At 46.9% G+C, this 27,492-nt stretch overlaps 1 protein-coding gene and 1 pseudogene across 1 annotated transcript; one reads left to right on the forward strand and one right to left on the reverse strand.

Annotated features, from left to right (window-relative positions):
* Positions 1 to 162: 162 nt before the first annotated feature.
* On the forward strand, positions 163 to 3,289 carry LOC133024052 (toll-like receptor 5; annotated as a pseudogene).
* A 2,645-nt stretch (positions 3,290 to 5,934) lies between these two features.
* LOC133024525 (kinesin-like protein KIF3C) lies at positions 5,935 to 26,911 on the reverse strand. Its single transcript, XM_061091663.1, has 8 exons — positions 25,448 to 26,911; positions 12,562 to 12,663; positions 12,324 to 12,446; positions 11,021 to 11,139; positions 9,595 to 9,711; positions 9,213 to 9,321; positions 6,366 to 6,508; positions 5,935 to 6,022 (listed from the first exon to the last, which is right to left on the reverse strand). The coding sequence occupies exons 1-8, from the start codon at positions 26,858 to 26,860 to the stop codon at positions 5,935 to 5,937; spliced, it is 2,214 nt and encodes a 737-aa protein (XP_060947646.1). The 5' UTR covers positions 26,861 to 26,911.
* Between the last annotated feature and the right edge of the window lie 581 nt (positions 26,912 to 27,492).

Genomic DNA, 27,492 nt, shown 5'->3' on the forward strand with positions numbered 1-27,492 from the left:
CTGTAGACTACACATCCTGCAGTCATTATTTACTTAAAAGACTGCGGTGGAGTAAAAAAGTACAATATTACACACAAGTCCTCTTATCCAGTTGTGCAACCCAGTGTTAACTCAGTACACAACAGAAAAACATAGAAAACATGGCAACCAAAGAACACAAACATGTAAATGTACTTCCCCATGACATGTATATCTGGAATCTGCAAAATAAAAAGCAGAGGGAAGTCCCGGTCAGCGTCATGTTTGTGCCGCAGGGTCGATGGCGTCCTGCTCCAGTGACGCAAGCACAGCAGATAAAAGCACGGCCGAGGGAAACTGGTGCAGAGGCGATCGGGTTGAAACGCAGCAGAGACCAGATCCTACGTTTACCTGAGGCTTCAAGTGGAAGCTGTTTGAAGATGAGGTGTCTTCAGCTCGTTGCCATCGGGGTTTTCCTGCAGGTAAGTTAACATTCAGGATGATGTATGAGATTTAGATTTGAAGAGCTGTAAAATGTCTTGAAATAGAGAAAATAAATCCAAATCAGATTATGTTTTTATGATTTAACCCCTTATTGCCTGAATTAATTTCCAATTATATTAAAAAATATACAATATACTATATATACTATACAATAGATATAAATTCAGGGTATGAGGCAAATTAGCGGCATTAGGCATAACTGTAATTTGACAAATTTTCCAGTCTCTGGTATGTAGATTATTATATTGATGCTGCTTTTGCTTGAAATTGAACAACAATGTATGTTTCTGTACAATCATTGCTGTTCAATCGACACAGTATTTCAAAAACAGCTTAATACCTCAAAATAACTTTGCTGCACGGTCCCAAGGGGCTAGTATGTATTTTCCACTCCGACCACTAGATGGCGGCAGCGTGCTTCCAATACGTTCTTGGTATGTGTAGAATTTGCACCATCAGGCATTAGTGGGATAAAAAGACCGGAATGGGGTTTGAGGAGAATTTGCGACATTCATCTACAAGGGGTTAATATTGATGTTTACCATCTCAGAGCAAAGGGAAATTTGGATTCATCTGGTGCAATTGTGTTATTGAAAGGTCTTTAAACTAGAATACTCAAACTGAAGCAAAGGAATAAAGAAATTCAATAAAAGATTGTCATTAAATCAAAGTATCTTCATTTACATTCTTAATTTCCGCTTGCAGATACCAGGATGTTTCCCATCGTGCCTCATCGTCGGCTCTGTAGCAAACTGCGCCTTCCAGAACCTCGTTTCGGTTCCGGCTCTCCCTCCTCACATCACCCACCTGTTCCTAGAGATGAACAGCATCGGTGAGATGAACTCCAGCTCCCTGTCGGGCCTGGAGCGACTGCAGGAGCTGGACCTGGGACGCCAGCGCGTGAAGCTGGTGATCCGAAATGAGGCCTTCAGCAGACAGAGCCGCCTTAGGAAGCTGCTGCTCGACTCCAACGCCGACCTGCGCCTGGAGCCCGGGGCCTTCGTGGGACTGTCCGGTTTGCAGAAGCTCCACCTGGGTTCCTGCTCGCTCAGTGAGTCCGTACTGAAGGGACAGGTCCTGCAGCCGCTGTCCTCCTTGGAGACCCTCGACCTCTTTGGAAACCGCATAAAGAGACTCCAGCCTGCCGCGTTCTTCTCCAACATGAGTCACCTGACAGATGTGAATCTCAAACTGAACCCAATCGATAGAATGTGTGAATCAGATCTGGCGGGTTTCCAGGGGAAGCACTTCCAGGTCTTCAACTTGGACTCTGTTCGCCTCCAAGCGATGTTTACTGGCAGGTTTGACTGGCAGGGATGTGGCAACCCTTTCAGGGGAATGTCCTTCGAGACACTGGACCTGTCCCACAACGGGTTCAGCGTGAACATGTCGAAACAGTTCTTCAGAGCCATAGAGGGGACGAAGATCTCCCACCTCAAGCTGTCAGGACACATGGGTCGAGGCTTTTCGTTCAATAACCTCCCCGATCCAGACCACAGCACGTTCTCCGGCCTGAGGAACAGCTCGGTCCTCACTGTGGATCTGTCTAGAAACAGGATCTTTGCTCTGCAGCCGGGGGTTTTCCGTCCACTGAGGGACGTGGTAAATATTGACCTTTCCCAAAACAGAGTGAATCGGATCGACAGGAATGCCTTCCAAGGTCTTCAGGGTCATTTGGCTTCACTCAACTTGTCGCACAACCTGCTTGGGGAACTCTACTCGGACACTTTTGCTTCTCTGTCGAACCTGCGAGTGTTGGACTTGTCTCACAACCACATCGGAGCGCTGGGTCACTCTGCGTTCCGTGGACTTCCCGAGCTGCGAGTGTTGGATCTGACCGGGAACGCTCTGCGGGACTTGGGTTTCCCTGCAGCTTTACCGCGTCTAGATCATCTCCTGTTGAGTGACAATCTGTTGACACACTCGTCCATGAGGAGTGTCGCTAGGTTTGCCAGTAATGTCGTGCATTTGGACGTTAAGAACAATAGAATCACAGACTTAGCGAATGTTTACACCTTCTTGACTCGGCTGAAACGCCTGCAACGTCTCTCCTATGGAGGAAACTCGATCAGGTGGTGTGTGCCCAGTGCACAGGTTGGTCCCAATGAACTCCAGGTCCTGGATCTCCACAGGAGCTCCCTGCAGTCGGTCTGGGCTCAGGGCAAATGTCTGAATCTCTTTGACAAACTCGGTAAAGTGATCGCTCTCGACTTGAACTCCAATGCTCTGCAGGCGCTTCCTCAAGGCATCTTCAAGGGTCTCACCTCAGTAATCCAGATGGACCTGTCCTCCAACTCCTTGACGTATCTCCACCCGGACGTGTTACCCAGAACCCTGGCAGTGCTCGACCTCTCCAACAACTTCATAGCCTCCCCCGACCCCAGCGCCTTCCGCTCCCTCAGCTTCCTCGACCTGAAAATGAACCGATTCCACTGCAACGCCGACCTGAGGGGTTTCCTGTCGTGGCTGGACAAGACCAACGTGACCTTCCTGAGTCCTGCTCGGGAGCTCAGGTGTGAGTTTCCCTCTCGGCTCTACAAAGTTCCTCTGTCCAAGTACACTGCTCAAATCACACAGCAGTAAAAGCAGAGAGCAGTAAATGCAATGTCAGCAAAGAAGTTGTCCAGTTGTATTAATGCATGGTGATGAATGTTGGTATAAGTAGTGCAGTCATGTTGTATCCGCTGTTAGATCCAACGTCAAAGTGTCAGGAATGTGTGGAAATTGTAATACGAGTAAAACCTTTCAATAAAATGTAATAAAAACATTTCTTTATTTAAAGAGGTCTCTGATATGCTTCATAAAAAATAAATATGCTTCTTTAAAACTATTGTTTCATGTCATATATCAAATTAAGCTTTTCTTGCCTAATTATCTCAATGGAAAAACAAATGAGGAGTTGCTTAAATAATAAAGGGAAACATACAAAGTGCCTAATGTCTACATAGGGTTATGTAGACATTAATAAACACATTTTCTGTTCGATACAGTATTTTTCTCTTTTTGTAGTCCTAGCAGATAAACTATATTTCCCTGTAGAGTCAAAGGCAGCTGTCTTCTCCTCCTCCACCAGCAGAGGGCGCCCTCCGTCCAGTCAGGAACCTGTTGACCTTCACGCTGCCTCTCAGCCACAGACTGAAGATAAAAAAGCTCTCAGGAGTAAAAACTAGTTCTGAAACCTGAGTGTCACACAAAGAATCTTTAAATTCCACCGAGCTGCTTCCTCCCTCTCTCTTCACTCCACTCACTGTTGAATAAATCAATCTTTAATGAGTCTAATCAGAGATGATTCAATAAATCTGAATATCGTTGCTCTGGGCGACCACCTCACATGTGTAGATTCAACACACACACACACACACACACACACACATTCTCATTCTCGCACCATATAGACTTACATCATTTCCATAACCGCTGACCAACCTTTGTATTATTATTATAATTATAAACACGACTGATGGAGCAGCAGGCACCTGTGACAATGTCTTTATTATATTTTTTTTCAGACCCACCGGCCCACCATGATACATACATACATATATAGAGAGAATCCCCCCCCCAACCCACGCGACCCAACATCTCCCCCATCCCAACACCCTTTGCCGGCAGGTTACCATGGAAACAGGCTCCTCCACAGTCACTTCCTGATTGTCTCTGGATTCCTGCATCCATCCATCCCTCCATCCACCCCCCCTCTCTCTTTCCAGCAGCAGCAGCCTGGCTCCGCCCCACCCCCACAGTCCTCACACACACATTTGTACAATATTTCACGGCCCTGACAAAGATGGGAAACGTACATGGATAATATATATATGTATTTTTTTTACTGAATAATATGACAATAATGTTTATACATTAGAAACTGTCCTCAGCTCAATTAGGAACATAATTTAATTTGACAATAGAGGCGACACAGTGCGGATAAATAATTTACTGTTTTAAACGTTAAAATTTGATGTTTTCAGTATCGTAGACACAATTTTTTTTAAATATATTTTAGCTTGAATATCATTATTTAAATTTATTTATTTGACGAATAGTCCGACGCTGAGTTGAATCTGGATTATACATGAAGATAAACATTTCAAACCCTCAGCATCTGGTGATAAATTAAACCAAAACCAAGCGTTTCCAGGTTTTTTTAAACTTCTTTGGGTTTCGGACTTTTTTCTCAAGTAATTTTTAAACTTCACCAACATTTCTGGCAGATTTTGACAATTTGTGCATCCAATAAGTGATTCAGCCATAATCACGATGTCTGTCATATTATCACATATAATAAATGATATGATGTTTGGGTTAAAACAGATTCTGAGACACACACAGGACGATGATGTCACGTAACAGAGATGTGGAAGTTTCGATCTCATTGGGGAATAGACGTCCTTTGACTGGAGGACGACGGTGTGCTGTCTTGCACTTTGCAGGGGGTTCATTTGCAACAGGATCCGAAGCATCAATAATACAGTGGTGATCCGTGCCCCCCCACTGTCTGCTCCTCTTCACCTCCATGAAGACAACAATGGAGTGACTGCTCGCTGCCTCTGGAACCACAGTAGTACATTCAGCGGCTCTGGCTATGCACTGGAGACAAGTCCTGAATTATAGGGAGAAGACAAAGTTCACAGCAAATCTGCCAGTTTGTTAAATTGTGACACTCCCACGTCTTCAATTAATCTAAAGGACTTTTGGAAAAACCTGCAATATGCTCCAATATCTTAATTTTCTTCTGATTATTATTTGAAGGCATTTCTTATTTATGAGACATCGTGGAGGGACAGAAGAATGATGAGTGACAACGGGTATAAAGATGAAGGTCATCATCCAGGCTTCAACGCCCCTCCTCTGACCAACCACAGCACATTTCATATGTTATATCAATATTTTCTAACGTGCTCAACACAGACATAAACAATCTGAAGGGAACCGACGATGGATTCGGACCAAACCTCCTCGAAGGAAAGAAAATAAAACATGATATATTTACACTGATTGATATTCTACAGGGGAGTCAAGCAGTTTGTGAGCTCTCAGATCTCAACTGGTCACAATTAGAAACACAAACAGACAATCATACATCCCCGTATGCACAACACACACTCATACACACACACACCAGTCTGCGCAGAACAACTCTGCAGCCAGACGTTTTTTAAAAGACAATCCAAGGCTCTCGGTCCCAAACATGCAGGGACGAAGGACGAGAAAGTCTTTACATCCGTAGAACAGGAGGAACTGATGTTTTATAGAAGTTTCTGAGTTAATTTAGTTTCCCGTCAGGAGTAAAGTTCTTTATTAGCGACCCGTTAAAGTCCGTGACCTCTCGGGATTCGGCAGAGGTCGTAGCGTGTGCTTGTATCCGAGCTGTGGGCCTCGCTGAGAAATGTTTCAGAGGAAAATCAGCAGGAGGAAGCAGAAGAATGCAATAAATTAACGATAAAAAAACAAACAAGCCTCTTCACCAAAGCTTTACTGTGCCGCTGTGGGCGTGGCAGCGTGACACGTCGCCAGGGAAACGTTAGAGGAGGAGGAACTGATGGATTTCGGCGTCTGACACCTGCAAAGGGGAGAGAGAAGAATTATAAAAGTGGGATGAACCTGCAGATTCGCTCAAATCTTCTGTCTTCACACAGAGCGTAGACGCAGGTTAACGAGATCATCCCACATCAGTGAGATTACAGGAAAAATGGAAAAGATAAACCTTCAGATTACGACCACGTAGAGAGGGTGTGGCTAATCCTGAATAATCCCATTTAAAGATGCATGGAGTCTAAACCATTTAGAACCATAGGATACAGGATGAGCAGTAAAAGATATTTCCTAGCGTACAAAAGAACACAACATGCGTCCACTACGTTACAAACTTGCTTCTGGTAAAAGGGGGGGGGGGTTAGACTCACCATGAGCGAGACTTGCGGACGCCCCCCCTCTCCTTGGTGGGCGAGTTGTCCCCGGAGGTGCTTTGGTTCGGGTCCTTCGAGCGCTCCAGAGAGGCCGTGTTCGGAGGAGTCATGTCCAGCTCCAGGAACATGATGTTCTCAGCCTGAGCAGAGGGACAGAGGGACAGAAGGTCAGAGAGACAGAGGGACAGAGGGACAGAGGGACAGAGGGATAGAGGGAGAGAGGGACAGAGGGACAGAGGGACAGAGGGAGGGAGGGAGAGAGGGACAGAGGGATAGAGGGTCAGAGGGAGAGAGAGACAGAAGAGGGACAGAGGGACAGAGGGAGAGAGGGACAGAGGGTCAGAGGCTCAGAGGGACAGAGGGAGAGAGGGACAGAGGGAGAGAGGGAGAGAGGGTCAGAAGGTCAGAGGGACAGAGGGAGAGAGGGACAGAGAGAGAGAGGGAGAAAGGGACAGAGGGACAGAGGGACAGAGGGTCAGAGGGACAGAGGGACAGAGGGACAGAGGGAGGGAGGGAGAGAGGGACAGAGGGACAGAGGGAGAGAGGAACAGAGGGACAGAGGGAGAGAGGGTCAGAAGGTCAGAGGGACAGAGGGAGAGAGGGACAGAGAGAGAGAGGGAGAAAGGGACAGAGGGACAGAGGGACAGAGGGTCAGAGGGACAGAGGGACAGAGGGACAGAGGGAGAGAGGGAGAGAGGGACAGAGGGACAGAGGGACAGAGGGACAGAGGGACAGAGGGAGAGAGGGACAGAGAGACAGAGGGAGAGAGGGACAGAGGGACAGAGGGACAGAGGGACAGAGGGAGAGAGGGACAGAAGGTCAGAGGGACAGAGGGACAGAGGGAGAGAGGGACAGAGGGACAGAGGGAGAGAGGGACAGAGGGACAGAGGGACAGAGGGACAGAGGGAGAGAGGGACAGAGAGAGAGAGAGACAGAGGGACAGAGGGACAGAGGGAGAGAGGGACAGAGGGACAGAGGGAGAGAGGGACAGAGAGAGAGAGAGACAGAGGGACAGAGGGACAGAGGGAGAGAGGGAGAGAAGGTCAGAGGGAGAGAGGGACAGAGGGTCAGAGGGTCAGAGGGACAGAGGGAGAGAGGGACAGAGGGAGAGAGGGACAGAGGGAGAGAGGGAGAGAGGGACAGAGGGAGAGAGGGACAGAGGGTCAGAGGGACAGAGGGACAGAGAGAGAGAGAGGGAGAGAGGGTCAGAGGGACAGAGGGAGAGAGGGAGAGAGGGAGAGAGGGACAGAGGGATAGAGGGATAGAGGGAGAGAGGGACAGAGGGACGGAGGGACAGAGGGAGAGAGGGACAGAGGGTCAGAGGGACAGAGGGAGAGAGGGACAGAGGGTCAGAGGGACAGAGGGACAGAGGGTCAGAGGGACAGAGGGTCAGAGGGTCAGAGGGACAGAGGGAGAGAGGGAGAGAGGGACAGAGGGTCAGAGGGAGAGAGGGAGAGAGGGACAGAGGGTCAGAGGGAGAGAGGGACAGAGGGACAGAGGGAGAGAGGGACAGAGGGACAGAGGGTCAGAGGGACAGAGGGTCAGAGGGTCAGAGGGACAGAGGGAGAGAGGGAGAGAGGGACAGAGGGTCAGAGGGAGAGAGGGACAGAGGGTCAGAGGGAGAGAGGGACAGAGGGACAGAGGGTCAGAGGGATAGAGGGAGAGAGGGACAGAGGGATAGAGGGAGAGAGGGACAGAGGGACAGAGGGACAGAGGGACAGAGGGAGAGAGGGACAGAGGGACAGAGGGTCAGAGGGACAGAGGGACAGAGGAACAGAGGGTCAGAGGGAGAGAGGGAGAGAGGGACAGAGGGATAGAGGGATAGAGGGACAGAGGGACGGAGGGACAGAGGGAGAGAGGGACAGAGGGTCAGAGGGACAGAGGGAGAGAGGGACAGAGGGACAGAGGGTCAGAGGGACAGAGGGACAGAGGGTCAGAGGGACAGAGGGTCAGAGGGTCAGAGGGTCAGAGGAACAGAGGGAGAGAGGGAGAGAGGGACAGAGGGTCAGAGGGAGAGAGGGAGAGAGGGACAGAGGGTCAGAGGGAGAGAGGGACAGAGGGACAGAGGGAGAGAGGGACAGAGGGACAGAGGGTCAGAGGGACAGAGGGACAGAGGGTCAGAGGGTCAGAGGGACAGAGGGAGAGAGGGAGAGAGGGACAGAGGGTCAGAGGGAGAGAGGGACAGAGGGACAGAGGGAGAGAGGGACAGAGGGACAGAGGGTCAGAGGGACAGAGGGTCAGAGGGTCAGAGGGACAGAGGGAGAGAGGGAGAGGGACAGAGGGTCAGAGGGAGAGAGGGAGAGAGGGACAGAGGGACAGAGGGACAGAGAGACAGAGGGTCAGAGGGAGAGAGGGAGAGAGGGACAGAGGGATAGAGGGATAGAGGGAGAGAGGGACAGAGGGACAGTGGGACAGAGGGTCAGAGGATCAGAGGGTCAGAGGGACAGAGGGACAGAGGGACAGAAGGTCAGAAGGTCAGAAGGTCAGAAGGTCAGAGGGACAGAGGGACAGAGGGAGAGAGGGACAGAGGGAGAGAGGGACAGAGGAACAGAGGGACAGAGGGACAGAGAGAGAGAGGGAGAGAGTGACAGAGCGTCACAGAGGGTCAGAGGGACAGAGGGAGAGAGGGAGAGAGGGGAGAGAGGGACAGAGGGACAGAGGGAGAGAGGACAGAGGGAGAGAGGGACAGAGGGACAGAGGGTCAGAGGGACAGAGGGACAGAGGGATTGGTGGAGCACGTTTATCAACGGGACCTCAATCTCAAGATGGCTTCATCTCTGGATAGCTGAAGGAAGTGGAGACATGTCGTCCATCTTTATTTACACAACACACACACACACCTACCCTGTATCTGGAGTGGGCTCCCATCGCTATGGCAACCCTGGCGTACTGGGTGATGGGTCGTTTGTATCCGACTGCAGACGACGGCCTTTTCTTCATCTGAGAGGATTTACTGAGTGAAGACAGAGGCGGGGGGGCGGAGGGATCAATAAAACAAAAATCTATTAGAAATAAATGATGTCACATCGAACCAGTTTCTACAAAAGGTAAAATAGTTATAAAGGATTTTAAAGTCTTCCAGTGAAGGACAACGGTTAATTGAGGATAAACAATCGATATTGAGAGGACCACACTTGTGACAAAGGTCAGGAGGTCGTGGACCTTTGACCCCATTCTGAGCTCGTTAGGTTTGGCCACCAATCCCCGATATTTAAATCCAACCGACCTCTCAGCGGGAACCAGGGGCTGGAACTTCCACTGGTCCTCCTCGGTGTCGAAGGTCAGTCTGTTCATGATCTTGTTCTTCTCCTCTGGAGGAATGAAGTTCTCTATGATCAGGTACCTGCAGGAGCAACACAGCAGGCGTCAGCTCTTCCTCACTGGTTACAGGAGGAACATCTTCATCAAGTTGGACATTTGAAAACGTTATGAGGAAGAGGACGCTGGTGGATTTTATGAATATCTGGGAAAGGCACTTTTAAGCTTGTGCCAGAAAGCTAAGACCTCTGTCTTTCAGGCCATAAGACTTTTAAACTCCTCTGAACTGCAATAACTCCACCAAACCAGCACCCTGGCATATTTGCACCAGCACCGTAATAAGCATATTTGAATATTTGCACTACTGCACAAATTGAACTATTGTTGTTTTATTTTTCTCTTCATCTGTAAAAATATATATTTAGGGCCCGAGCACTGACATCAAAGGTCAGGTGAGACCCTATTGAAATTGTAAGGATTATTATTATTATTCAGGCAAAATAATTGGCTTTTTGAGGGCTTTACCATGCTCAAATTCTTACCAAAATTTGCAGAAAGTTAGAAAGTGGTGAAAATTTACGTATTCTGAAGGAATTTTCAATGGGCATCGCAAAATGGCTCAACGGTGCCCCCCCGAGACCCCTGGAACGTGTTCACATTGACCGTTCTTCACAAGAATCGATATACAGGTGAATTTAGATATATATTTTTTATTTTCTATTTTAAAATTGGGATATTCTATTTTATTCTATTTTATTGATAGTCTTTTCTATCTATTGTATTCTATTTCTATTTTATTTTTTTGGTTGAAATTAGTGAGCATTGCTTAAAGAGAGCCTGTGACCCAAGTATTTCATTGCCAGCGACTGCTTCAAGATTCAAGATTCAAGATTCAAGATTCAAGATTCAAGATTCAAGATTTTTATTGTCAAATGCACAGAGATAACATGAAGTAGTCACTGTCAATGAAATGCTTGGGTCACACACTCTCTTTAAGCAATGCTCAGTAATTACAACCCAAAAAGATCAAATAAAAATAGAAATAGTATAAAATAGAATAAAAAAGAATAAAATAGAATAACAATGAAATAGAATATCAAAAAATTAAAATAGAAAATAAAATATATACAGCTAAAGATATATCTTCACAGATGAATGTTCAGTTTGTGCAGTAGTGCAAATATTCAAATAGGCTTATTATGGTGCTGGTGCAAATATGCAAATATTCCAGGGTGCTGGTTTGGTGGAGTTATTGCAGTTCAGAGGAGTTTAAAAGTCTCATGTTATCTCTGTGCATTTGACAATAAAAATTTTGAATCTTGAATCTTGAATCACGTTGTAGGCCTGTGATGACATCACTAGGCTTTGTTCTATGTGCTGGTCGCTGGACTCACTTGAACTTGAGCTCTCTGGTGAGCTCGTTCTGAGTTTGCTCCAGCTCCTGTCGGCTCCTCACGTGCTCGTCGTTCACGTCCTGGATCTCTGCCTTGATGCACTGGAGCTTGGCGTACAGCTAGGAGGAGAGAGCGAGAGAGAGAGAGAGAGAGAGAGAGAGAGAGAGAGAGAGAGAGAGAGAGAGAGAGAGAGAGAGAGAGAGAGAGAGAGAGAGAGAGAGAGGGAGAGAGAGGGGGAGACAAGCAGAAAGGGTGAGGACCAGAGATGTCGCCGGTGAACCGGTCTCCAAATCGCTGCCGCTTGGTTGCCCGTGGCAACAGCACTGGAGGCTCTGGTGACTGGAGAAACGTTGGGCCAGCGGGAGCAGGGAAACATGGCAGCTCTCCCTCCTCACAGCTCGTTCCTCCTCTTTCCAGCAGCTTTCATACCGATCCTTCTTTCACCTCACCCATGACTGAATATATGGGCCTCACACAAGTGGTTTAATCCTGATTTCCTGGTCCTAAAGAGGACGCTGCAGCTCGATACACTTTAAATCAGATTGGATTTGAGTAACAGACATTTTCACCTATGAGAAGCTTGTATGTGATGTTGTATTTGTACGTTTCATTCTCCTTCTTTTCCTCCGAGGTGCGACATCATGCAGTGGTAGAAGAGTGGAAGGCACACACGTGGCGTTAGTCACATGGTCATCCACACTCACACCGGGGGTTGTCTGGGGTTAGTCCGGCCGGCAGGGTCGGTGCGACGGGTTGGGAAGTGAGAGGAGCAGGATGTGTCGTTTTAGGGGTTTTTGCACTGAAGGATTTTTGGATTGAAGGATGTGCGATGTTGAGAGAGCCTGAGAAATTTGACGAGCGAGGGGAAACGGGCTCAGAGGATCAGCGTGGAAAGCATGGACGGAGAGTGAAGTACACACAGACAGACGGAGGGAGGGAGGAATGGAGGGAGGGAGGGAGGGAGGGAGGGAGGGAGGGAGAGGTCCAGGAGAGAGGAGGGGACGGCAGGACAAACCTTGAGGTACTGAGATTTAAGTGAGAGTCCGAGGCAGAGGGTCATTAGGATCCAGGTCAAAGTTCAGGGGTTCAGGGGTAAAAGAGGGATATACTCACATTAGGAAACAATAAAGGAAGGCGTGTGTGTGTGTGTGTGTGTGTGTGTGTGTGTGTGTGTGTGTGTGTGTGTGTGTGTGTGTGTGTGTGTGTGTGTGGAAGCTTGTTGTGCCTATACATGTGCATTCCTCATGTATTTCTATAGTAAACACACACAGGATTGTCTTCCATCCAGCTGCAGATATTTTACCTTCTTGAGTTTCTTGGTCTTGGCCTCCACCTCCTGCTGCAGAGAGGTGAACGTCTCCCTGAGCTCCACCGTCTCCTCGTCCTGGACGAACATCTGCTGCTGCATCTCCCTCTCTGTGCGGGTCTGAAAGCATCAAAACGTCACCTTCAGGTTCATAAACAACAACAAAGAAGGAGAGAACTCTTGGTAATAATAATAATAATCTCCTCCTATGAGAAACACACAGACACAGGGTTACCTGGTCAGCGATCTCCTGCTGCTTCATCTCCAGCATCTTCTGCTGCTCGTTGGTGTGATCCATGATGTTCTTTCCTCCGACCAGCAGCTTGCTCTCCATCGCCTGGAAACATATCATAACAACATCTGGATTAATAATTAATAAACAAAGCTGCAATGTGTCCTTTTACATGTAGTCGCTCTGGGAAAAGATATTTAAACACATATTCCTTATAAATGTGAACAAGATCTATTGTGTAGTTAATGACAGTTAAAAACAAATGTACATTTTTAAATGCGGGTAATTGGTATTCAATTTTTTTTTTTAAAGATTTGAACAATTTGTATGTTTTACAAACTATCAACAAAACAATGAAACACAAAACGATATTAGATGAAAGGAGAAATCAAATCTTCTTGAGGTCAAACAAAGTTCACTAAGACATTTAACAGTAAAGTCTTTGTGTGTGTGTGTGTGTGTGTGTGTGTGTGTGTGTGTGTGTGTGTGTGTGTGTGTGTGTGTGTCTGCTGCAGTGAGTGCAGACTTTGTGCTGATGAGGCAGACGGAGCTGAAGCTCAGCAGCGACCTGATGACACCAGTCGCTGAGCTGAAACACGTGGAAACTCCACAGGTTTCCCTACATATATAGCAACCGATATATATTTTTTACAATCTAGTATCTGTATTGGCCCCTTAAAAAACACATCTGCTTTAAAAGCAACAATTATTAATTGTTTGTTTGATTTTTTGCCATTTCCTTTGCGTTTTTTCTGACAGATGCACAGAAACGTAGCAGCGAGAGGATCACAGATGAATCACTTCAGCTTCCTGTTATTCCCAGAGGAGAAAACCAGCTCATCTATTTGTAAATAACAACAAACAAACAGCAGCACAGGATCACACGCACTCTCTTTCTCCACCTAAAATGAAAAACCTCAAGAAACGAGGGTTTATCAAGATACAAAGTTTGGAACATCTTTTTGAAGCATTGTGCATTTTTCTCCCTGTGTAAACTTAAAATGCCTTATCTTTACTTTTAAAAATAAAGTAAGATGTATTACACGGGCCGATGTGTGTTAACTCATCATGCCTCTGGGTTAAAGCATCTCTGGTTACTGTGGAGATTCAAAGACACACACACACATGCACATGCACACTATTCTGCCTTTATCTGTGAATGAATGATCTCATGTCCTGAGGGCAGAAAGGACGAGAGACGAGAGACGAAGAACAAGAGACGCAAAGGAAACGCAGAGACCAAGAAAATGTAAAAAGCAGGAGGACGTAACCGAGAGACAAAAAAGGAAAAAGGGGCCCGAGGAACAAACTGGGTCCATGGCCTTTTTCTACTGGTCACATTCCAGTCTCTGGACGCTCTGCACAAAGACAGCATGTGTGTGTGTGAACTGTGTGCTGCCTATACATTCTCAATTACACGTACATACCACACTGTCCACTCGATTGTTCACCATCGGCTGGACAGTCCACACACACACACACACACACACACACACACACACACACACACACACACACACACACACACACACACACACACACACACACACACACACACACACACACACACACACACACACACACACACACACAGAGTACAGTGGAGTCCTTCAGAGTGGATGCGTCTGCAGCAGGTCTTTACAGAAAGCCTCTTTGTTTCTGTGTGTGTGTGTGTGTGTGTGTGTGTGTGTGTGTGTGTGTGTGTGTGTGTGTGTGTGTGTGTGTGTGTGTGTGTGTATGTGAGCTCTGCTGCTCTTTGTGTTTTGTCATATTCTTTCATTTTCATTAAAGGGCTGATTCATGTCATGGATTTCCTCCCGTGTCTCTTGCTCTTGACAGGCTGGTTAAAAACCTGAACTTCATCTAAATCACAGCAGCAGACAAACACAATGTGCTTAAGCTAATAACACACTCTCGTTTATCCTCTTTAGTGTCTTTATTGAACACGCTCATTAAACATTAATGGTGTGGGTTGCACAGCGTATCGACTGATCTGCTCCCTGATTGGTGCAAAAGGCTGATTGTCTCCTTCTGTCGTACATTTATTTTAACGTTCATGATCATTATCCTGCTGCATCTCTCAACTTCTACTGAGCTTCTATACTGAGCTTCCTCCCCGGGGGGGGGGGGGGGGGGGTTTCATGATAATACATTTTCTAGGTTAAAAAAAGCTCAAAACAGAATACAAACCTCAAACTGTGTCACTGAGTTTTCTGTTAAACTAAATAACACAGACTGGCAACAGTTCTATAGAAGCAAATCTGAGTTTAAAGTTATAACAACACTGTCATGTTCTCTAATGTTCAAATAAAAGACGACAAAAGAGGAGGAAGAGGAGGAAGAGGAGGAAGAGGAGGAAGAGGAGGAAGAGGAGGAAGAGGAGGAGCGATGACTCAGTGAGGAGCCCAAGTGACCTTCAATACAATCACATGAGAGACGACTCACTTGTCATTTGAGTCATTAGACACACACACACACACACACACACACACACACACACACACACACACACACAAACACACACACACCTGACTGTTCTTAAGGTCACAGCAAATTTGAATCTGTCACCAGGTCGTTAGAAACCTTCCTGTAACTGCAGCTCATTAACTCTGAGTCAGTTTTGATTCTGATTAAAGAAAAACCTTTCAGAGCTTGAAAGGCCACAACATATTGTTTTAGTTTATTTGTATTTATCTGCAGAACAATGGAATCATCACCATTAAATTTAAATTTGTACATTTATATAAATGTATAATATCAAACCAGCTGCGGTTGAGCTTTGTAGTGACATGAACGAGCATAAAGAGTTTTTTATGATTATTTATCGCTGCTATTGGTTCAATCTTTTGTTTTATTTACTAGTATAATACTTCCCCGTCTATGTAAAGTCATGAAAATAAAATGGTTTTGTTCACGTAGATACTAAAGTAGAAGTATTTAGTTCAAGTCCACTAACATGTGTGTGTTTTGGTTTCAGAGGAAGTCACGTCTGCTCTAATGCACGTCATTAAAAAATGCTTTACTCCACTTTAATCAAATCACTTTGGATTCTGCAAGACGAGACGTAGAAGAAAACCCTGAAGCGTTAATAAACACATTACACTTCTCCTGCAGGTGCTGAGTGCATCATTGTGTGTGAGTGTCAGGTTTCTATATTTGTGCGAGTGTGTGAATAATCTGCCCATAAGTGTGTGTTCAAACAGTTTTGGCTGTGACTGACTCGCTTCCTGCCGGGAAAGTGAAGATAATGTGAAGCGCCGCGTATCGAGCTGGCCCGTGTGCAGCGGCCAGCCAATGGCGGCGAGGCCGGGGCCCGCTGGGAGCCGGGGAGCGGGCTATAAATACCATGTGACGACAACAGGTCTTGTGTGTGTGTGCGGCTGGGAGACAGAGAGCTGGCTGGGAAGAGACAGAAACAAAGACGAGAGAAGGAAGCGGAGAAGACGGGCGACAGAGCGAAGAGAAGAAAGGTCACGACGGCTCCGAGGATCTGGTTCAGAAGAGGCTGGAGATGTCACCTGGCTGTCAATCATCCACCTGCACCTGATTCCGCCAACATGGAGAACATCCTTGTTTACATCCTGTCCTCACAAATGTGAACGGTTTGCTCATCTGACGGTTTCCTTTGTGTTTGAGCCGCTCGTCCACACGTCACTAAAACAGAGAGTTTAGCGTGTAGCGTGTGGAAATCGATGACATCACAGCTAGCTTCGCACATGCTCACTGGGGTTGTGTGCAATGAGCATACACCAGAAACAACAACAACAACAATGGCGACTATACAGACGATTCTCTACCTTCCATTAGCGCAGCTGGGTCTTATTACAAGATTGCAGCTGAATTTAGCGTCACTGCACCGATACACCAATCAAGAGTCAGTCTGTGTCTCAGCTGTCAATCAAGGCATTTCCCCTCCCATTTTTATAGCATCAAAAAAATACTTAAAACAAACGTCATTGTGATAAGAACTAACTAAAATGACAGAAACCATCTTTAAGAAAAATGTTTTTTGTTTGGTAAACTAACACGGAGGAGGTGACCTATACTGCAGCCAGCCACCAGGGGGTGTTCAAGATGATTTCACTTCACTTTTGAGCGTCTTTAATGTCGTCAACTCTATATTCTGTCATTCCATACTAACACACATGAAAAAGAATCATGGCCATTCACGTGCACTGGTGTGAACAGGAAGCAGTTTGCTACTAAGAAAACTACTGGTGAGTACTGGTGGAAGCTCCTTCCTCAGACAGATTGAGCCACTTCCACTGGAGTCATGAGATCCGTCCCCGGGCGGCTCGACGCCGTGAGTCACGTGATCACAACGGTGTGACCATCAAGTGAGTCATCAGCTCAGAGTCATGTGACCTGGGTGACTCTCAGGGTGTTAATGAGCACACAAGAGGTTAAACTGCTCGTTAGTCGTGTGGAGCTGGAGACGCCTCGGGTCAGAGGAGACACGTCCTCCACCACCTCGAGTCAGAGGAGACACGTCCTCCACCACCTCGAGTCAGAAGAGACACGTCCTCCACCACCTCGAGTCAGAGGAGACACGTCCTCCACCACCTCAAGTCAGAGGAGACATGTCCTCAACCACCTCGAGTCGGAGGAGACACGTCCTCAACCACCTCGAGTCAGAAGAGACACGTCCTCAACCACCTCGAGTCAGAGGAGACACGTCCTCAACCACCTCGAGTCAGAGGAGACATGTCCTCAACCACCTCGAGTCGGAGGAGACACGTCCTCAACCACCTCGAGTCAGAAGAGACACGTCCTCAACCACCTCGAGTCAGTGGAGACACGTCCTCCACCACCTCAAGTCAGAGGAGACATGTCCTCAACCACCTCAAGTCAGAGGAGACATGTCCTCAACCACCTCGAGTCGGAGGAGACACGTCCTCAACCACCTCGAGTCAGAAGAGACACGTCCTCAACCACCTCGAGTCAGTGGAGACACGTCCTCCACCACCTCAAGTCAGAGGAGACACGTCCTCCACCACCTCAAGTCAGAGGAGACATGTCCTCAACCACCTTGAGTCAGAGGAGACATGTCCTCAACCACCTCGAGTCAGAGGAGACACGTCCTCCACCACCTCGAGTCAGAGGAGACACGTCCTCAACCACCTCGAGTCAGAGGAGACACGTCCTCAACCACCTCGGGTCAGAGGAGACACGTCCTCCACCACCTCGAGTCAGAGGAGACACGTCCTCAACCACCTCGAGTCAGAAGAGACACGTCCTCAACCACCTCGAGTCAGAGGAGACACGTCCTCAACCCCCTCGGGGTCAGAGGAGACACGTCCTCAACCACCTCGAGTCAGAGGAGACACGTCCTCAACCACCTCGAGTCAGAAGAGACACGTCCTCAACCACCTCGGGTCAGAGGAGACACGTCCTCCACCACCTCGAGTCAGAGGAGACACGTCCTCCACCACCTCGAGTCAGAAGAGACACGTCCTCAACCACCTCGAGTCAGAGGAGACACGTCCTCAACCCCCTCGGGGTCAGAGGAGACACGTCCTCCACCACCTCGAGTCAGAGGAGACACGTCCTCAACCACCTCGAGTCAGAAGAGACACGTCCTCAACCACCTCGAGTCAGAGGAGACACGTCCTCAACCCCCTCGGGGTCAGAGGAGACACGTCCTCCACCACCTCGAGTCAGAGGAGACACGTCCTCCACCACCTCGAGTCAGAAGAGACACGTACTCCAACACCTCGAGTCAGAGGAGACACGTCCTCAACCACCTCGGGTCAGAAGAGACACGTCCTCCACCACCTCGAGTCAGAAGAGACACGTCCTCCACCACCTCGAGTCAGAGGAGACACGTCCTCCACCACCTCGAGTCAGAGGAGACACGTCCTCAACCACCTCGAGTCAGAGGAGACACGTCCTCCACCACCTCGGGTCCAGACGCCTCCACATCGCACTTAGAGACACTGAAGGCTCCTTTATGCTTCTGCGTTTTGACGGACACGGACAGATAGGACCGCCCTATCTGCCGTGGAACGCCCTCTCCGAGCGCCTCGGAGAGCTTTTCGTGCACCTCTGATTTTTCTAACTGTTCGTGTTAAATTCGGAGAATTCGTATTTCACATTTCCGGACCTCAAACTTCCGGTTTGCTTCCGGTTTTCTTCCGTATGTCGTAAGACGGCCACGGTAAAATCCAAGCACAACTACAATACGAATATGGATAGCAACATTGAAGAGCTTCTAGTGGAGGAGGTCCGGAGGTACGAGCACCTTTTCAACCCGTCTACGAGGTAAATAAACACACGTGGACTTCTTCTTCCCAGAAATGGGGTAGGCTTCTCTGAGCTTGTCTTCCGTTGCGCCACCTACTGTTTGGCGGTGAATTGTTTTCAGACGGACGGTCGCCGGAGAAGCAAAAATCAAAAAGACTTCCTGGTACCCGTGCGTCCCTCTCCGCGACACGGATACATAGAAGCATAATGGAGCCTTGAGACCTGGAGATTGTCCGACGTCTCAACAACAGTCAGATGTCCTCACTCAGAGGTTTGCATTCTCACATAGAGACACTCTGGAACATTTCAGGAAAATGTCTGAACTGAAACGATTCCTTTAAGATGAAAAGGCCGTGGGAGGTTTGTTTTTAACTCGTTTTACACAGCGTATATAAAAAGTAATAAATTATTCATTCGATAATTGTGGTGTATATTTTATAAGGGCTGCAGTCGTCACATTAGCAAAGTATTAAATCTTGTTTCCGTCCAATACAAAGTATGTTTACTATGTGTTCCCTGCAACACAAACACATGTTTAATATTTAATGTTCATGTGCTGATATTTCTGTTTTTGTTTGTCTTCTTCTATGAAGGAACTGCGTCATTTTTAAGAAAACCTCCAAAAAACTATCGTCAAACAACTAATAACGATTAATTTCATCTTCAATACATTTTTAATTGAAAGTAAAACACTCTGTAAAACAGAAAATACAGTAACTCAAACATAAGATGCATTAATGGGCTTGTGTGTCTGCTTTCTCCACCGATCCCACAGCTTCAGGAGAACCCAAACGCACACGCACACACACAAACGCACTAACACAAACGTACCTACACACACGAAAAACACACAAGGACGAACACAGTCGATTCATCAATATTTCAGTGAGGCAGTCCTCCATGCTGAAAGATGGAGAGCAGAGATGAGCTCTTTTCTGTTTATCAGCACACACACACACACACACACACACACACACACACACACACACACACACACACACACACACACACACACACACTTACACACTCCCACACACAACACACAACACACACACACACTCCCACACATAACACACAACACACACACACACAGAACACACACTCCACCCTCTGTCCAGGCTTTCTTTTGCCTTTAATTAGACAGGAAGGCGACTGTATAAACAGGAAACAGACATTTTACTCATAAAGCCATGCTTGTGTGTGTGTGTGTGTGTGTATGTGTGTATGTGTGTAACACTGCCAATCTTTCCTATGAGGCCGTGGGCATTGTTGTTAGACATGCGCTGTGATTGGCTGGACCTCGGCCGGCAGGATGTAAGAGAACCTCCTGCAGCCGACGGTGTAAAGAAGAGAAGTTGCATTAAAGCTGAAGCTGTAAACTTCTGTCCGTCCCCCCCCCCCCCCCCCTCTTCAGCTCGCTGACGGTGCAACTTCTATTTCAGGATTTTTACCAAACAATCATCAGATCAAACCCACCGGAGAGAAACAAGCCAGTGTGTCCCGACCCGGGCTTCACCTGGGCATCCTGCCATTAGTCTCAGTTTATTAGGGTCGTCTGTCCTGTAATTCCCCTGTTGCCACTTTGATCCAAATTTGTATAAACATTTCTCAACGCAATTACTCGAGCCTGACCATCTGAGGTTTTTGATGGCCAATTTTAATAATGATGTTGCAAGTAAAAGAAATTCCGAAATTTTAGCCCAAAATAATGTAATTAAATGTGGATATTTTCAGTTTTAGCATACACTTTATTATGAATAACTATAAATACAAAGAAACAACAGGTACCGACCGAGAGGCCAATACAGATCTGGAACCTGAAATTCTGAAAGTCTTGTAATATGATTGAAACCTTGTTTTTTCAGAAGATGTTTGATGGCAGGTGGAATAGAAAGCCTTGACTTGAGTCTCTAGGAGCATGAAATAGAAGCATGTTTTTAAGAGTTGTGTTTATATCATCGTTTTTCAGGACCTACAGAAATAAAGACATCACTAATGTGAGAGATGTGAGAAAGAAGAAAGTTTGACCCAGAAAAGTGGATCTAAGAATAGTCCACAGTGGAGCTGCTGCTCAGGATGAAGCTCTCAACAGCCACTGCACTGGGACCTGTTTCATAACAGCACTACAGTTAAAAGATGCTAAATACGGCCACAGTGTTAAAGATAAAACTACTCAAGTGAGAGACTGAAGTTAAATTACTACAGATTTAGTAGCTACAGCTGTTTTTTCAATATTTAATCTGCATGTAAGTAAATATAGAAAACGTACAAGATTGGATTTGGGATCAGCAGATTCCAATTTGGAATAGAACTTCTGGATTTGAACAACAAACACTTAACCACACTGGATGAGGTTAGTTTACCCTGGGGTTACTTCTGGGATCACTGCAGAAGAAGGGATTGCCGTTCCATCGGAGATCGTAGGCGATGATCTACCTCACTTTTTTCATAAATAACAGCGTAAGAGAAATGAAGCAAACAGGGAGGTGGCAAAGTCAAACCCATGATGGTGTGAATGGTTGATTCACGAGGCCAACTGGACTCTGGACTTCACCAGTTTCCCATGTTTCACCAGTTTCTCATGTTCTCTGCTCTGGTGTCAGAGCAGAGAACATGACACGGTTCCACCAACGTTACGGTTTGATCCACAGACAGAGCTTTGTACCTTAGAGGCCGGATCCCTAACTAACATCAGCTGACCAAACAGCTTCATAAGGCCAATTTATGACCTACTTACATGTGTTGAGTGTGTGTTTGTGTGTGTGTGCGTGTGTGTGTGTGTGTATGTGTGTGTGTGTGAGTGAGACGACAGAGGAACGGATTTAATTGCTTTCCTTTCTGATATTATCTATAATTGGTTATTTTTGTAGCTAATTTCCACTGATGTTTTCAGCCAGTTCCCTCTCTCTTTCTCTCTCTCTCTCTCTCTCTCTCTCTCTCTCTCTCTCTCTCTCTCTCTCTCTCCCTCTCTCTTCCTCTCTCTCTCTTTCTCCCTCTCCCTCTCCCTCTCTCTCTCGCTCTCTCTCCCTCTCTGCCTGGAGACCTCTCTTTGATTGGTCGGGAGCACAGAAAGAAAAATGGACCCCTCAGGCCATATTCTGTGGTTGGTGGGTTAATATCTCACCAGCCAATCAGGGGGAAGCTAAACCTCCTGCTGAACCTGACTGTGAGTTTAGTTTGGCTTCAAAAAACCTTATTTGTTTATCTATTATATAATTTGTTTTCATGTTTAAGCCCTGTAGTCCATTACTGTTAACTCTTTACCATGGACTGTTTACTTTATAGCTTATTTATCCATATTTTTGAATTGTGCCAGATTCTAATGGATTCTCTCTTGAGCCGTTCCTAAGGTAATATGTGCAGAAGGCAGAAAAGGTATTTTTGAGGTCACCTTGACCTTTGCCCTTTTACCATCGAATCAAATCATCTTTGAGTAAAAGTGAATTTTTGTCCCAAATTTGAAGAAATCAAGCGTCTCGGACCAAACAAGTGAATCTGTTCCTCACATGAAAAACATCTCTTTGAGGTCGCCCAGATTTCCTTTGAGACCACCAGCAAGAAGCTGATGGATCAAAGGAGGAGCAGCTCAGTTGATTCTCTGTGCTGACATCACTCCGCAGCTGCCCAGTCAGGGAGAAGCAACATGAGCAGCCTCACACTCAGGATCAGGATATACATCAGCTCCGTCTCGTGGGACTTTCCCAGACTTCACTCACAAAGACAATGAGCCACATCCTAGGCAGCGATGAACATGTGCTTACGCTGCTTTTAAAGAGACGAGCGAGAGAAACAAGTGCAGCATGAGCACTCTGTCACTTCCAGTTCGGCCTGTTTTGGGGAATTTTTTGACTTTTAAATAACCTACAGCGAAGGAAAGAGGCAAACTCACAAAAGAATATACCATTGATTCAAATTTCTGTAGCGAAAAATAATGTAAAAGTAAAAGAACTGGTATCTGCTCAAATTATAAAGTATTTTAAATAAAGTTTTCAGTCAATAAAATGTAAATAGTAGGAGCTTACTGTTAACTAATGTTTGATACCAACACGTGGAAGTGATTAGGTGATAATTCAGTTTGACTGTATAGAAAACATACATCTTTTTGTACATCAAGTGGTAAAGGATCAGTTTCTCCTCTGGAAACAGCTTCAGCAGATCCGAAGGTAATTAAGTCAAAGCACATTTTGTGTTTTGACACATTCAATGTTCCTGTAAAATCTCTCTGTGTTATTCCAGGACTCTTGCTGCTGTCGCTCTCTCCACCTACACAGACTGGTTTTCACCCACACCTGAATGCATCACACCCACACCTCTGCTCTGGAAGATGTTAAATCACTGAGGTGGGTTCAGGGGCAAGTGGATAAAAGCAAAACATGTACAGAACAAGATTTTATTGCTCTAAAAATACTCAGATTGAAAAGTGCAACGCGTCAACTTGTCACTTTCTATTGCTCCTACAGACGTGAAGCTGAAAATAAAAATCTCCCCGAGGCTGCTCACTGCTGCTCAGTAAACTGATCCTGAGATCTCTCGTGCTGGACGGTCCCGGCCACAGCTCCAGTTTCATACAGACTGCAGTGTTTCTGCACGGGCGACTTATTGACTGGATGTGCACAGGAATCAGAGCAAGTAATGAATGCAGGTCAGACTCGGAGCCTCTGATTGGAGGCTTGGTGTTGGCGTGTTTGAAGAAGGGTGAAAGGAGAGCTGACATTTTAAGCTACAGTGACCACAGCTCCGGTCTGGACATGTGAGACACCTGAACACACTGTGGGACAAGGACAACAAGGACAAAGACTCACACTGGACCAGTGACTGGAACCACCAGTGACTGTATATTAGGGGTGGGAATTGGCAAAAATGTGACGATTCAATAGTATTGCGATATTTGGGCCACGATTCAATAGTATTGCGATTCTGCGATATATTGCGATACTGCAAGTATTGCGATTCGATTCTGCGATATATTGCGATTCATGTCCCCCATATTATTCAAAGGCGTTACAAAAAATGAGGAAAATAAGACTGCTCAACTCACTTCAAATGTCACATTTAATTCTGTGAACAACATTGTCTTCTACACATTAACTGAAGTGCAAAAACTAAGAAAGGGTAGTGCAAAAACTTTGTCCTGCAACATTCAGGACACAGGACCTTTGTAATTATTTTCTGAATAGGAGACCTCTCACATGAACACTGAGCTCCCAGCACATAACTTACAATTATTTAAATACAATACAGTAACATCAAGCAGACATAATAGAGTAACATAAACCTGAGAATAATCATATAAATAAGAGTAACCTAGAGCTTCAATCAAATTGAGAAAAACAAAAAAATGTGTCCTACTAGAGTCCAGTCCAGTTGGCTGCAAGGTCATGACCCAAAATGTTAAATTCATTTGGGAATATTGGCATTTTTGTTCAGAAAAAGGAGTTGGTCAACATGCTCAGATGTTAAAGTTCCTCTGGGCCGTTACTATATCTCCTGCAGTGGAGAACATCCTTTCCACATACACACTAGGTATCTTTTAAACTCTGAAACTCTCCTCGTCATGCTTTGCCAGCCAGGGGCTGTTACATATATAATTGTAAATAAAGTATTAAAAAAAATATATATATTGCAATACTTTGTGCTACAGTATCGATACTGAACAGAATACATTTTTTCCCCCACCACTACTGTATATATGGTACATGTGTACTGTGAGAAATTTTATTCCAAGAAGCACAGAGACGCTCAACTATCGGCCCCAAAAGTTCACAATCAGTTGGATTAACACACACACACGCATACACACACACACACACACACACTGTACTTATTCGAAGGAGTCAGATTAGGGACATGCGGTCCACGGGATTATCATGTGTGATAATCTGATGAGCTGTTATTAAGTGACATTATGGACAGTAACCCCTGGAGCTCCATGTCTAATTACACCTCTATTGGTGTGTGTGTGTGTGTGTTTGTGTCTGTGTGTGGTCCTTAAAATGTTCAAAAACAGAAATGTAAACAACTGCAGTCAATCCTTTGCCTGCTGAAGAAGATCCATGAATCAAAAGCTCCAGAGCAGCTTCTAACAGACCTTGTAGCAGAGGTCTAGTTTCACTGAACATAAAATCATGCAGCTCTAATGGTTAATGCAACGATCTCCAATGTTTGAGTCATTATTTCTTCTACCATTCTGATAAACCAGGTTGTAAACCATGAGGTTTAAATACTACGATACCCATGAGCCTCCACTGCTCTTGTTATGGAGATGTTTGAATTGGAGTGGCAGCAAATTCAGTTTTTGATTTTGTTGCATTTGTGAACAAAAGTCGACTCATCAATAAAACAATTGGTGAATGAGCAGGAAGATAATCGATGCATTTTTGAGTTCCAGCTTTTCAAATGGACTTGATTTTTGCCATCTATGATCGTCAACTGAATATCTTTGGCTTTTGTACTGTTGACAAATGAATATTTGATAAAACAAGACAAATGAAGATGTAACTTTGGGAAGCTGTCATAGGTGCTTGTCGATATTTATCTGATGTGTTGGATAATTCATAAATCATCAATTTTTGTCCAAAAGGGGTTGAGGGACAAAGACAGAAAGGATGGAAACCACCTGTGACTGGTCCCAGGTTTGACCTCTCACCTTGTACTTGGCGGTCAGCTGCTCGGTGGCTTCCTGCTCCTTCCTCAGATCCCCCATCATCCTCTGGTTCTCTCCCAGCAGCTTCTGCTTCTCCTCGGCCAACATGAAGCGATCATCTCTGATGGCCTCCTTCTCCCTCTCCAGCCGCTGCTCCTGCAGCTTCACGTATTCCTCCGCGTCCTTCTCCACCTCCAGCTCCTCGTCCTCGCCCTCCGTCTCCTCGTCCTCGTCTCTCTCCCAGCTCTCGCCCTCCACCTGCTCCTTCTTCTGCTTGCTGCTCCACTTCCTGTGGTTGAGCTGGGCCCGGAGGCGAGCGATCTCCGTCTGGAACTCGCGCAGCAGAGCGTCCTTGGGGTCCTCGTTGACCCTCGGCTGGTTCTGGATGTTCTTGGCTCGGTTGGCGTAGCGGAGGGTGGTGAGGGTCTCGTCGTAGTGCTGGGGGGCGGGGCCTAAGGTGGCGACCATGACCGTCTTAGCATTCCCACCTAAAGAGTCTTGCAACAGCCTGGTGAGCTTGGAGTCCCGGTAAGGCACATGGCCGCTGCGTCCATCTGCCAGTGCTGAGATCACATTCCCCAGGGCCGACAGGGACAGGTTGATCTTGGCGGCTTCTTTCAGGCGCTCGCCCTGGACGCCGGTCTTGGCTTGGCGCTCGCTGCCAGCCAGATCCACCAGGTTGAGGCGACCAACTCGAATGTGCTTTCTCCCATCTGGTCCAGGCTGGCTGCACTCCACCGTGATCAGGAACAAGGCATGGGACCGGGACGAGTACTCGTTCATGTCTGTCGCCGCCACCGCCCTCGCCTGGTTGCCCACGTTCATCACCTCCTCGATCTCCTTGATGCTCTTGCAGACACACGAGGTGAGATCTCGGACGTACACTCCGGTGTCTGGACTCTCTCTGAGCTCCAGGGCTCTGGCGGTGTCATGGTTGGGATCGAGGAGATCCCGAACCTCCTCGAGGTAGATCTCCAGGTAGGACGCCCGTACCAGGTACTGCCTGTCGGACTGCGAGCGGGAGATGTGTGTGAAGATGTGGTCAAAAGCGTTGGGGATCACCCCCCGCTTCTCCGGGTCCCTCCATGCCCCCTGCATAGTGTATGTCTTTCCAGTTCCGGTTTGCCCGTACGCAAAGATGGTGCCGTTGAACCCTTCCAGCACCGAGTCGATCAGCGGCCTCACGCTCTCGTCGTACAGGTCTCGCTGTTTGGAGCTCGCATCATAAACCCCATCGAACGTGAAGGTCTTCTGGGGCTCGCTGACCGGTGCTCGAGGGTTCCTGAGGATCACCTGTCCCAGACCCAGGTCCATCTGCACGATGCCCCCTGCAGGACCGTGGGACTCCTCCTTCCGGTTCAAGGGCCGGCATCGAACCACCACTTTCACCGACTCGCTGCTCTTAGTCTTTGACATGACTGCTCTCTGACTAATTTCAATAAAAAAACGAATCTATATCAAGCTACTCTCATTGACAAAAAAAAAAAAACAGGCTTCTCTGAGCCTTTAATTGGCCTGGATGTGCTCCTGTCTGCGCCTGACTTGTGTAACCATTGATTTCTGAATCATTAATAACAAATTCACTGTGGGAAATAGCGACACAACAGAACAACACAAGCCCCGGTGCACACGAAGGGATGCCACGGTTTCTAAAAGGATAATTTTCTTTGCTTATTGTCTGAAAGCAGACGAGCACCGATGCTCCATTGCGGTTCCCCGGCTCCGCGTCCAGATTCCAGATGAAAACACACAATCCGGATTCCCAGTCACAATCCGGATTCCCAGTCACAATCCGGATTCCCAGTCACAATCCGGATTCCCCCAGTCGCGTCGTCCTGGTTTCAATCCGCCGGTAAGATCCGCCACAGACCGACGTCCACGTCCTCATCCTCCCGTCCGAGGCTCACTGATGCTCCGCGGTGGGTTTGCGGATCTGTCGGGTCCACGGAGCTCTCCTCCTCCTCCTCCTCCTCCTCCTCCTCAACCCACACATACACACACACACACAGATGTACACACACTCACACACACTCATTCAATCACCACAC

This window comes from Limanda limanda, chromosome 18 (assembly GCF_963576545.1).
Source record: "Limanda limanda chromosome 18, fLimLim1.1, whole genome shotgun sequence".
NCBI lineage: Eukaryota > Metazoa > Chordata > Actinopteri > Pleuronectiformes > Pleuronectidae > Limanda > Limanda limanda.

What these genes read in the sequence shown, in the direction of transcription:
- LOC133024525 (XM_061091663.1), bottom strand. Translation starts at nt 26,860, where the DNA reads ATGTCAAAGACTAAGAGCAGCGAGTCGGTGAAAGTGGTGGTTCGATGC. An exon ending in ACCAGAGAGCTCAAGTTCAA is followed by an intron (nt 9,712 to 11,020) that starts GTGAGTCCAGCG and finishes TTGCTCCTGCAG; the next exon opens with GTACCTGATCATAGAGAACT. An exon ending in CCCCTGGTTCCCGCTGAGAG is followed by an intron (nt 9,322 to 9,594) that starts GTCGGTTGGATT and finishes GTCTTCACTCAG; the next exon opens with TAAATCCTCTCAGATGAAGA.